Here is a 12,170-nt window from a genome sequence, read left to right as displayed (position 1 = left end):
CTCAGAGACACAGAGGAAGAACTGAGGGTTGTTAGTTGGGAGGGGGTGGGGATGAAGGAGAAGGGGAAGGGATGAGACAATACAAATTGGTAATTACAATATGGCCTCAGGGATAGAAAAAGACAGTCTGAGGAATATAATAATGTTGTAAATATTTCTTAGGGGGCCAGATGGACTCATGTCCTGTTGAGGAGACCACTTCATAGTTGATGTAGAGGCCTGACCACCGCACTGTATTTCTGAAGCTGATGTTGAATAATAATGTATGTCAACTATAATTATATATACATATAGTCACAGGACATGGAGCAGAGAGTGGGAATGGAATCAACAGAATTGTAATAGATAAGCATGATATCGGGTGTGGGAGGGTAGTACATGGGGGGAGGAGGGTTGTTACTTTGTGAGGGTGAAAAGGATAATTATTGCATTGTTCTGTACACCTGAAACTAACATTAAAAATAATAATAATAATAAGCCTTCGGGAAAGGATTTCAAGCCAACAACTAAGAAAAGATGCCTCAGGTCACCTGCCACTCATAAAAGAACACTTTGGTCAAAGATCAGAAGTCCATGAAGGGCTTATGTGTTGACTATGATTTGCCATGTAACCATATGTAACTCAATACCTAAGTTTCCAGTGTCAGATGTAGATCAAGTTGATGGTATTTGAATTGGGTGTTAATGGACCATGATCATCACCATCGCCATCAGTACTGTAGCCATTTATATCTATATCCTACCTTTTTACCCCTCTACCTGTCCAGTAGGTCACAACCTTTGACGCACAACCTTTGAGAAAGATATTGCCTTTCAGTTTTCTGACTAGCTCTCCTCCAATAATCTTACCTACACGTTGCTCCACTGATTTGTTCCCATGAGGACATCATGTTATTACCAATGACTAAATCCTTCCATAACCTCCATACCAAGCATCTCACTATCCAATCAACATCTATTTTTCAAGCTCATTCCCTCTAGAAACACAACTCAAACAATCTTTTGACCCAACTGGAGGAAGTAAGGACTACCGGGGGTGAGGCAAGTGAAAAGGTAGTAGGATCATAAATTACGAAGTTTTAACTACCTCCTTGCATACTCTCTTAGCTTCACTGCCTGCAGCTGGCTTCAATAGTCTCTCCTGGCAAATCTCTAACCCTGAATAAAAACAAATTCTCTGCCTACTCAGTGCCTATAACTATGCAGCTGAATGAATGCAGCAGGTGAAAAACACAACCATGTTGACTGGTCTCACCTTAAATTTGTGACCACCAACCTCAACTGGGCCCTGAGTTTTCCTAGCAATTCTACAACTTTTCACTAATTATTTACTATCCTCCCCTTCTATTTCATACCTTTTCCTCTCTACTTAAACCTATCATATCTTCTCTCTCATCCTCACTTTAAGCCTATAACCTTGCTTCAGATTTCACTTAAGCAATCAAAAAAGAACTTACACAAGCTCCTACCCTGATGGTTATTTACATAATTGCATCTATACCCATATACTCTACTGTGATAATTAATTTTATAGTGTCAACTTGACTCGGCCATGGGGTGCTCAGATATTTAACTAAACCTTATTCTGGGTATGTTTATGAGGGTGTTTCTGGATGACATTAACATTTAAATCAGTAAACTGAGTAAAGCAGACTGTCCTCCCCTTCTGTTGAAGGCATAAATAAAACAAAAAGGCTAAGTAAAGGGAGAGTTCACTCTGACTGACAGTCTTCAAGCTAAGATATTAGTCTTCCCTTGCCTTCGGACTCAGACTTAGACTGAAATATATACCATCAGTTCTTCTTGTTCTCAGGCCTTCAGACTTGAACTATACCATCAGGTCTCCTAGGTCTCCAGCTTGCCAGCTGTGTGTGTGTGTGTGTGTGTGTGTGTGTGTGTGTGTGTGTATATATATATATATGTGTGTGTGTGTGTGTGTATATATATGTATATATGTATGTATGTATGTATATCTCAATAAGGAATTGAGAATTGGCCCATGCATTTATGATGGAAGGCTGAATAAAACAGATCAAGATAGATATAGATAGATACATAAAAAGATACCTATATATTCCCATGAGCTATCTGTGCTCCTAAATCCAGTCCATCCCTCCATGTGTGCTCTACATTCCATACCCTCTCATCTATTCAACTTTTCAGCTCTCTACTAGTCTACCAGAAAAGCCCCAAAGTCCCATCAGTACGTATAAGCATGCTGCAATTTCTGCCATCTTAATAAAACAAATAAACAAATTTGATTCTTGGTTAACCGCTCCATTCTTCTCCTTTATAGAAAAACTACTCAAAGGAGTCATCTATACTAGCATCTCCATTTCCACTTCTTCCATTGTCTCTTAAACCCACTTGTATCCACTCCATCCCACCAGATGGACTCATATCAAGGTCACCAGTGACCTACATGTTGCCAAATTCTATAGTCAATTCTCAATCCTCATCTGGCTCAATGCACCAGCAGCATATGCCACAATTAATCATACCCACCTTCTTGAAACACTTTTTTAGGCTTCTGTGACAATTCTTGATTCTCCACCTACATCGGTAAGAATTCCTTCTCAGTACCATCTGCTGGTCTTTCTTCACCTCTCCAAACTCTAAACATCACAGCACTCCAGATTCAGGTCTCAGACTTGTTCATTCCCTTTTCCATCTACATTCATTCCCTTGTAAATTGGATGTAAAGCCATCCAATCTGATGGCTTTAAAATTATCTATAGCACACAGACGACTTCCCAATTTACTATGTAAACAGCCTAAACCACTCCTCTATTCAATGGCATCAAATCTGAACTGTCCTACCCTTCCCAACCTTCAACTCCCTAAAAGTTAATATACAAAAAGTACTCTGACTTAAAGACTGCTAAATTTGCATCCTAAGGATTGTATTACTCTCTTCCATAGACAGTCGTATCTTTTACATACTCAAAGCAATCCAGAAAACAACTCAGATTCAGCTGGGGGGTGGGGGGGAGGCGGGAATTAAGGAATGACTATTTTGAACTCAAGAAATCCAACATAATTTGTTAAGTTACACACATGAGGTTATTTCCCTCGACTTTGCTGTGTAAACATGGAGTGGCTCCATTTCTGCAGCAGTAAAGGCAATATCGAAAGGAAAGAATCCAGGGCACACGAAAGACAATGACGTCGCACAAGCAGGGGGCCGGAGGGATGAGAAAGCACACTTTTTTACTGACAGTTCTGAGAAGGCCTGCAAGTGGTCAGGGTTCCTTTTCCTGGGTGCTTGGGAGGTGGAATGGGGAAGGAAGATGTCCGTTTCTAAGGAGTCCCTCACACAGCCCAAGCCTTGCTCTGCGAGACTGAGCACCTCCTGTAAAAGGCTAGAGTGACAGCCCAGGGTCTGGGGCTGGCGGAAGCAGGGGTGGAAAGGACACGTTACCCTAAGAAGAGCCAATTCAACGGGTCTTCTCCTTCAGCTGGATGACATGGAGCGCCACAACACCACGGCCTGGAACCCAGGAATCCAGGCTAGACACCAATTCAACAGGCTTTATTCCCGCGCTGCAGAGTGCACGCTGGACCGTGGCGCACACAGTACACCTCAGTTAGCGGAGACCAACTTTCCCCACCCCTTCCGTCCCGCACCCATCCTCCGCTCCGCAATCTTCCCAGCACAGCCCAGCTGACTAAGCGGCGCGCATGCGCAGGGGCTCTCGCTGCTGCTGAGCACTCTGGGAAGTGTAGTCTCTGAGCGGGTGCCGGTGGGCCGAGAGTCCTACATCCCCGCGGAACCTGGAGAAGTCAGAACACTCTCGCCACCCGGGTCCTTATTCCCATCTTCACACCTGTCGGGTCACCTCGCACTCACGCTCCATCCCCACGCGCTGGACTTGGGTCAGGGCGCACCCTGAGGGAGAACGCGAGACCCCTACTTCCATTCAGCGGGCTGTGCTAGAGGAGGCGGGGTCCACTGCACGCCACCCTCCCCACCTCCTCCCCTCCCCTCCCGGGCGGGTGTCGGGCTAGTGCCGGAAGAGAGACGGCGGCCCCCGCAGCGGCCGCAGGAGGGGCGGCGGCGGTGGGCGCCGCAGGCAATGCCCCTGCCCGGCTGCTCCGGCGGGAGGCGGTGCGATCGGCGGCGGCGGGGAAGCAGGAGGGGGGCGGCGGCTGCGGCGGTTGCAGCAGAGGGGCCGAGAGCTGGCGGCGGCGGCGGTCGTGAAGGGCATCGGCGGCTGCGGTGATGGCAACGCTGATGTGAGTGTCTGCTGGCTGGGGACCCCGGGGCTGCCGAGCCCGAGGCGGGCGGCTCGGCGGCGAGCGGGAGCGGGAGGCCAGGGGCGGCGGAGGGACGCTGTGTGCGCGGTGCAGAACTGGGTATGCCGCCCGTCGCCGCCGACCGTCCGGTAGAGGCAGGAGCTCGGCGCTGGGGTGGCCGGCGCCGTGGGAGCAGAGCCCAGTGTGGGGGACCCAGGCGGAGGCGGGGGCAGCGCAGGCCGAGGGGCGTCTGCGATTGTTCTCAACACCCCTCCCCCACCCCACCCCGTGTGTCTGTTTGTCACTTGCAGCTGAAGATGGAAAGAGCCAGGCGAAGGGGAGGCGGCGGCGGCCGCGGCCGCGGCGGCAAGAATGTAGGGGGCTCTGGCCTAAGCAAGAGTAGACTCTATCCCCAGGCCCAGCACTCCCATTACCCCCACTACGTGGCTTCAGCCACCCCTAATCAGCCTGGGGGCGCAGCCGAAATCCAGGAGCTGGCCTCCAAACGAGTGGACATCCAGAAAAAGAGGTTTTACCTAGACGTGAAGCAAAGCTCCCGGGGCCGGTTCCTAAAGATAGCCGAAGTCTGGATAGGGAGAGGCCGGCAGGACAATATCAGAAAGAGTAAACTGACCCTCTCCCTGTCAGTGGCAGCGGAGCTGAAGGACTGTCTAGGGGACTTCATCGAGCATTACGCCCACCTGGGCCTGAAAGGCCACCGGCAAGAGCATGGCCACTGCAAGGAACAAGGCTCCAGGAGAAGACAGAAGCATTCTGCACCTTCCCCACCAGTGTCAGTGGGGTCCGAGGAGCACCCTCACAGTGTCCTTAAAACTGACTACATAGAGAGGGACAATAGGAAATATTATCTAGACCTAAAGGAAAATCAGCGAGGTCGCTTCCTAAGGATTAGACAAACCATGATGCGGGGGACTGGCATGATAGGTTATTTTGGCCATAGTTTGGGCCAAGAACAGACTATTGTCCTCCCAGCACAAGGAATGATTGAGTTTCGTGATGCCTTGGTTCAGCTCATTGAAGACTATGGCGAAGGGGACATAGAAGAACGAAGAGGTGGAGACGATGACCCACTTGAACTCCCAGAGGGGACTTCTTTCAGAGTGGACAATAAAAGGTTCTACTTTGATGTGGGCTCTAATAAATATGGAATTTTCCTGAAGGTAAGTGAAGTGAGGCCACCTTACCGTAATACTATTACTGTTCCATTCAAAGCTTGGACAAGGTTTGGGGAGAATTTTATCAAGTATGAAGAAGAGATGAGGAAAATTTGCAACAGCCATAAAGAAAAGAGAATGGATGGCAGAAGGGCCAGTGGTGAAGAACAAGAATGCCTCGACTAGCGTGAAATTGAACTCCATCAGGCAAAATTTAAAATCATTAATTGGCTAAAGTACTGATCCATAGTCATTTGAAGAAGTTTTTCCTCTTTTTTGGCCCTTTGTTATTAGTGATACCGCTAGTAGTTTATACTTCAAGGAGTCTGATTCTCATGTTATGTTATGCATAGAACACTATAATTCTTATGGGAATTCCAACCTTCCCAGAGCTAAATAGTTTAGCTGCTTCATCTGCTCCAGACTATTGAAGTATGCAAATCAGCACAAAATGTGATCTGACCTTCTAAATACCATAACTAAGATTTACATTGCACTATGACATAATCCTGAAAAAAGATACATATACTTAATATGGAAGTGTGAATTACTACTTAACAATTTCCCCCCAAAAAAGTATTCCATCCCTACTTCATTAAAAGCTGCTAAGCTTACCTGTAGGACAGTTACCACAGAAACAGAAATTGACCTCAAGTATAGTATAAATATGTTTATTTATAAAAGTACAAGTAGAAATATATTAATTGTCCATTGGGTAACTGAATATTAAAAGGTACCATTAAAAAATCAAATCTTAGAGTTAACTATAGTATGCTATAATTTCAAATTTTGTGGTAACCCTACAGTTTATAGTTGCCATATCAAAGCCATGGGAAAGTTTTAATTGGTTATTCTAAACTAATACAATCCCATCTTTACCTCTGTTTATTGTATCATATATTTTATTGACTTTCCAAAGTTTCAGGAATTACTTTTATGTCACTATTGAGTGGGAGGCTTCATCCTATGGCTTTGCTATGGAAATCTTGATGTTTTAGTTTTTCGTGCTAATTTGAAGGTTGTAAGAGGTTTTTTCCCAAAATATATCATGGACTCAAGGTGTTATATTTTATGCTTCTTCTTTAACACTATTTTAGAGGGGTTGGTGCACCAGTTAACTGATATAAAAATACATCTGTAATAATATATTTTAGTAGGATTTTTGCAATTGCTACCCTTAAAACTATGTCAACACTTCTAGCATAAACCTGACTTTTACAGGTGTTTTAATTCCAGGAAAAAAAGATTTTCTCAAAAAAAAGCATTCAGAATATAAATTTTCAGTCTGGGAAAAATATATTTGAAGATTGGTTATGAAGATATTTAAAAGGAAAATTCAGGCATTTTCCAAGGTGCTCTTTATAATACTTAAAAAAGTTTACTTCACACAAGACTCACCCATTTACCTGTATTAAAAATAACTTTCCAGGAAGTGCCACAGCAATTTTTCAACACCTAAGCAATTTTTTAAACAAGTGAATATAGTATATATGTGTACCAACCCTGTATTAACTAACTGAATTTTTATCTGTTGAGCTGCATTTTATTCTGAATGAAATTATTGTCTTTTATCTTGGCTTTATTCCCCTCCCACACAATAAGTCCATACAATCATGTTTAAGAGCCAGACACTGATTTCAACCCCCAAATATAGCTCTCATTGATGAGAGCTGGCTGCATGGATTGAGATCAGAATATAGCTCTTCTTTTATATGCTATAGGTAATTCAAATTATTTTAACAGTTTTTTCCTCCAGAAGTTTGTCCCCAAATACATTTAAGTAAGGTCCCTAAGAAAACTTTTATGATATGAATTAAGAAAATTAATTTCACTGGTTTATGTTACTTAAAAACAAGCAATCAGTATCCCAGACATATATGCTGGTGCTGGTTTGCAGATTGTGTTTCACGTTTCCTCAAGTAGTATGAAGGAATGTCATTAGTTCATTATAATTGTGGACCATCTGGATCACTATGGAACAACTGAAGGTTAGAAGATAATGTTAGTAACTAGAGTTAATAGCACATGGTGGGTGTTGAGACTCTAAAAGTAGCAAGGATCTTTAAACCATCCTAACTGTAAAAAAACATATAGGCTTGATAAAAGTAGTTTTGGGTATATGAAGGAGTGGTGTGCACTTGAATTACTGTACTACTGATTGTTATTGCTGCCCATCATAGTGCCTATTAATAATAATCAACCTGTCAGATTTTGGCAAACTGGAGCTGTGAATATTCCAGTATTTGAGTGTTCCTATCACTACTGCTGTGACTATATACTCTCTCACACATTCTTCCCTTCTAAAATATTTATATCCGTTAAGTCTAAATGATTTTTTTGGTTTTTAGTCTGATAAGATTTCAGTGTGTGTGTCTATATATATATATATATATATATATATATATATATATATATATATATAAATGTATATGTATATATGTGTGTTATATATGCATATACATGCAACACTATGTCAGACTTAAATATCTTTAATTCACTGTATATAAATATTATTAGTTTAATTTTGCATTAATTAAGTAAAGAATTAATTAAGCAGCCAAATTTTCTACATTGTATGTATACTTTGAAGTTTTACCATCTCAAAGCTATAGATTGGATAGATGCGTATATACCATATATACCGGCAATTGACTATACTTTAGAATCATTAAGCCTTCTGCCAGTCCTTTTGTTTCATGTTTTCATAGTTAATGTATTCATTGAAAAGTGAAATGATGCTATGATTTTTTTATACTTAAATTCCCAATCATTCTTTAGCCATAACAAATAAGATCCAGTTAAAAACTCTGGTATTAGGACACGTATTGCCATGTATCTTATAAAATAAGCTACTATTCCTATCTGTGCAATATACATTTTATTTATTGTCATTTGTGACATAGATGGAGCTGCAAGCGTACATGGTATTCTTCAAAATAATAGGATCCCTGCCTTGAAGACATTAAACTCTTAAGGCATCTGGATGTTAGCAGTCAGAAATGAGCATTAACGTTAGTAACCAAAATTCCTCATTCACTGTATAATCCTAAAACACTGATGATGTTTGCACATAATAATCCAAGCATAATGTGGTACAGACTCAAACTGTAATCATATAAGCTAATAGTATGAAATTTGGAAACGGGTTCCTCATAATAGTTGGCAGTGTGCTCCTAGCAATTGAAAGCAGCACTAATCTGTTGCTTATATGCAAAAGATGCAATGTATTATAAAAGTATTAACGTTCTGCCACATTTTATAATTTTCCTTGTTAAAGCCCCAAATTGCCATGTCCCTTAAACTTGAGTCAAACACAAGCTTATTTGCACTAAAGAGCATGGCCAAAAAATAAATGACAGGGTGGAAAAGCTAGTTGGAACCTCTTGAATTAATTGGTTCTAATGGGAGAATTTCACATTTGTCTATTTGAAAGCTATATGGTCCAGGCAGACAATCTGTCAGTTCACTAATTTAATAATGCACTTTACCTTTTGTATATAAAAGATGTACATTTATGCCACTTGACAGGTGGGATGTGTTTCAATAACTATGTAGTTAGGACATATAGAGTGATCTCTTGCATGCATATGTTTGTGTTGGAACTGCTGTAGTAAAACGTTTCCATTAAATCAGTGTAATGGAGCAGGGTAGAAGATGTTTTTGAAACAATTCCCAATACATTTATCAAATAATTTTTAAAGTAGAGTTCATATTTGTATTTTTAAGGACTAGAATCAATAATTTAAAAAAAACATTCTAGCCCAGATTAATATTAGATTTGAGACTGTATCTAATTGAGAGTCCCATAATACCCTGAAAGTTAATTTTGAGAATTTGTGCTGACAAAAAATTTTTTAATGATTCTGTTTCATTGTTGATATGTGTTTAATGAAAAGACAGCATATGATACTGTATTAGAATTAAAAGTATGGTTGACTGATATGGTGTCATTAAGAAAATACCCAGACTAAAGAAATAAAGTTTCAAATTGAGGAAATGCAAAAAGCCTGAGAACAGTTGCTAAGATAAATATGATATTATTTCAAAATTTTAAGAACTAACTTTCACCGACCAAAAAGGGTATTGGGGGATTTAGTGTATCCTTCCATCCTAAGAACTTCCTAGGATGTACATTTGAAAACCAGATAATGTTACTTAATAATAGGTTGTATGTACTTTACTAAGAAACACTGTGTACTAATAATTCATCGAGAGTATACTATATTTACTGCATTCATTTTATATCTATGGATAAGAATACATTATAAATAGTCATCTTAATATAATCATGTATTTATATTGTAATTTTGCACATATTTTCAGTAAAATAAACATTTATCTGAGCTGCATAATTTGAAAAGGATGAAATTGAAATATGCCCTCAAACACGCATTTTTAATAAGCAGCTACCATTGAAAGTTGATGTATGTACTACCATTTTGTTTTATGGTTTATTTTAATAATTAAGTGAATAGGATTTATTTTGAATTCTTAAGTGGTGTCCTGAAAATTTTTTCGTAAGTGTAAAATTTGTATCCCTGCTTATTCCCAAATGTCTTTCATTGCAACAATTTTAAAAAATCCGATTCCAAGCTTTATATAAGGGCTTTGCTTTGTCACCACATAGTTTGAAGTCTGTCTTTACCAAAAAACCAAACATCTTTGGCAGGATAAAATCCAAGGTAAACCACAAAGAGAAGTTAAAATTGATTCTATGCCAACAGAATAATACAGGTGTAATATTTATCACTGCCAAATAAAATCTTTCTGAGGTTTCCTTAAACATTTCTTGAATTTCATAGAGAAATAGTGTCTAATTGCTGGCCCGTCAGAGAAAGAGAATAAGGATATTAGCATGCTGTCGAGACAATCCATAGTCCACAATGTTGTAGCAGTGAGGTACAGGGAAAAGGTTATTTTCCCAATTTAATGTCATGTGAAAATTGAGTCTTTAGATTACAGTTACACTGTCATAAAGTAAGTTTACCCAAATTTATGTGGATCTTAGAAAAACAATATATGTGCTAGTATATTTTTTGTATGATGTAAAAAAAAAGTCAATCTTAATTTACATAACTTTTTAAGTGATTTAAATTTATTTTAGTAGTGAGTTTCTAATCAATATTTTTGAATGGGGAAAACAAAATATACATGCTACAGATGAATAGAAAGTAAAAAGTATCAACCAATGTTACCTATTTCTTGTGTTATCTTTCTAGAGTTACTCTGCATATATAAGCATATGTGTATGAACATATATTCCTTTTAAACATACAAATTAACATACCATATACACTATCCTATACCAGTAATATCAACTTTAGATCTGTCATTCTAAGTGAATTATTTTCCCTTTTACTTAGATACTATACTTGATCTAGTTAACATGGCGTTTAATTTAAACTAGATTATTACACCGAGGGAACCTCAAGGAAATTTTGAATGAATTTCATTGGTGTTTATTTAAAAATGCAAATACTATATGTATATATTAATTTTCATATCTATAAATATTAGTTTACCTTCCCTACCCCTAACCACCTTGTCTTCCTGTCTTCCCCTCTTTCTTCCATTAAAAAAAGTATTGGTCTTTTTCCTGAAATTATACAGTTCAGGACTGACAGGATATTAAATTACTTAACCAAGTGTTATTTTAGATTAACCATGTTCTCTAATGAAAAACACCCATATTTAAAAGCTTTAATAAATTATTACTTTTAGTCAATTTTTATTGATTCTGTTACTGTTATTTTTTAAGAAAAAAGCAAATAAGTTATAAGAGCAATCAAGTACCAGAACTATAGCAAAAGTTATGATTGTTGAAATCTTTTCATTATTAACATGAGATTTTATTTTAGGATGAGAAGAGTTATTAATGAATAATTCATTTAACAAATTAGTCAAATCCAAGACTAAATAAACAAAGGAATAAAACTAGTCCTGATTTTTTAAAGCATTGATTCCCCATTGAAGGACCGAGAGTCTGTCAGATGTCCTTGGGACCAGAAGGTATTATGATGATTTTGGGAAAGAGTAAAAACTTTGGGTCAATGAGGTTGTAAGTACAACTAAACCACATCTTCATTCTAGCAAATATAATTGTTTAAAAATGAAGTTAGCAAACTTACTATTCCTGAAAATGTAAACAAAGCTGCTTTAATAGTTCCCCAACCCTCCCTCCTCCCAAAAAAATATTCTCTTTTTATTCACATCAAGGGAGCATTTAAGTTCACTTTTCTAATGACCACCAAGAAGAATTATCTGAAAAATTGAAGGTCCCATACTTGAACCCTGAAGGATACTATCTAGTTATAAATTAAATCAACCAGAGTAAAAGATCCAATAATATTAAGAATATCTTAAAGCATATGTGGGTTGAGAAAGAATTTTTTAATGGATTGGTATCTGTAAATTTTATGAAAATATTAAAAGGTTTAAAAATGAAAGCATTGGTTTAAACTTTAGAATCTTATCTACGTAATTGATGGCATGATTTTTTGTGTGTAAAATGAGGTGTTGTTAGAAGACAAGATCCTCTTTAACATATATTTTTAAAGCATAAGAGTTGACTTCTTTTAATGACAAATAACTAATTATCCTTTGCAGAATATATCACATTGGGAAAGATCTCCAGGTACTTACTTGTTTAAGCTTAAAATGGTCTATATGTGTTGTTCCTTATTTAAAGAGAGGGGTCCAAAGGAAGGTAAATTCACCTTCAAGAATGAATGTTTCTTAAAAATAATGATTACCCATACT

At 38.7% G+C, this 12,170-nt stretch overlaps 2 protein-coding genes across 8 annotated transcripts in view; one reads left to right on the top strand and one right to left on the bottom strand.

Moving 5' to 3' along the window:
- WRN (WRN RecQ like helicase) overlaps positions 1-3,615 on the bottom strand; it is a 138,767-nt gene extending 135,152 nt beyond the window's left edge. For all 3 annotated transcript variants that reach the window (XM_019642884.1, XM_019642885.1, XM_019642887.1), the window contains exon 1: positions 3,422-3,615. The gene's annotated coding sequence lies outside the window, so the exon portion shown is untranslated. The remainder of the gene's footprint in view (positions 1-3,421) is intronic.
- Positions 3,616-3,739: 124 nt separating this feature from the next.
- PURG (purine rich element binding protein G) overlaps positions 3,740-12,170 on the top strand; it is a 56,430-nt gene continuing 47,999 nt past the window's right edge. For 2 of the 5 annotated variants that reach the window (XM_019642854.1, XM_019642853.1), the window contains exons 1-2: positions 3,742-4,236; positions 4,548-5,417. In XM_019642854.1, coding sequence (XP_019498399.1) covers positions 4,554-5,417 — 864 coding nt within the window. In that variant the 5' untranslated portion in view covers positions 3,742-4,236; positions 4,548-4,553. Of the gene's footprint in view, positions 4,237-4,547; positions 11,143-12,170 lie in introns of those variants that run through there. The other 3 variants (XM_019642851.1, XM_019642850.1, XM_019642852.1) reach the window with 3 other exon arrangements.

Source organism: Hipposideros armiger, unplaced genomic scaffold, assembly GCF_001890085.2.
Source record: "Hipposideros armiger isolate ML-2016 unplaced genomic scaffold, ASM189008v1 scaffold_73, whole genome shotgun sequence".
NCBI classification, from domain to species: Eukaryota; Metazoa; Chordata; class Mammalia; order Chiroptera; family Hipposideridae; genus Hipposideros; species Hipposideros armiger.
The sequence above is the reverse complement of the archived record's forward strand: the minus strand, read 5'-3'. Positions and strand labels throughout refer to the sequence as shown.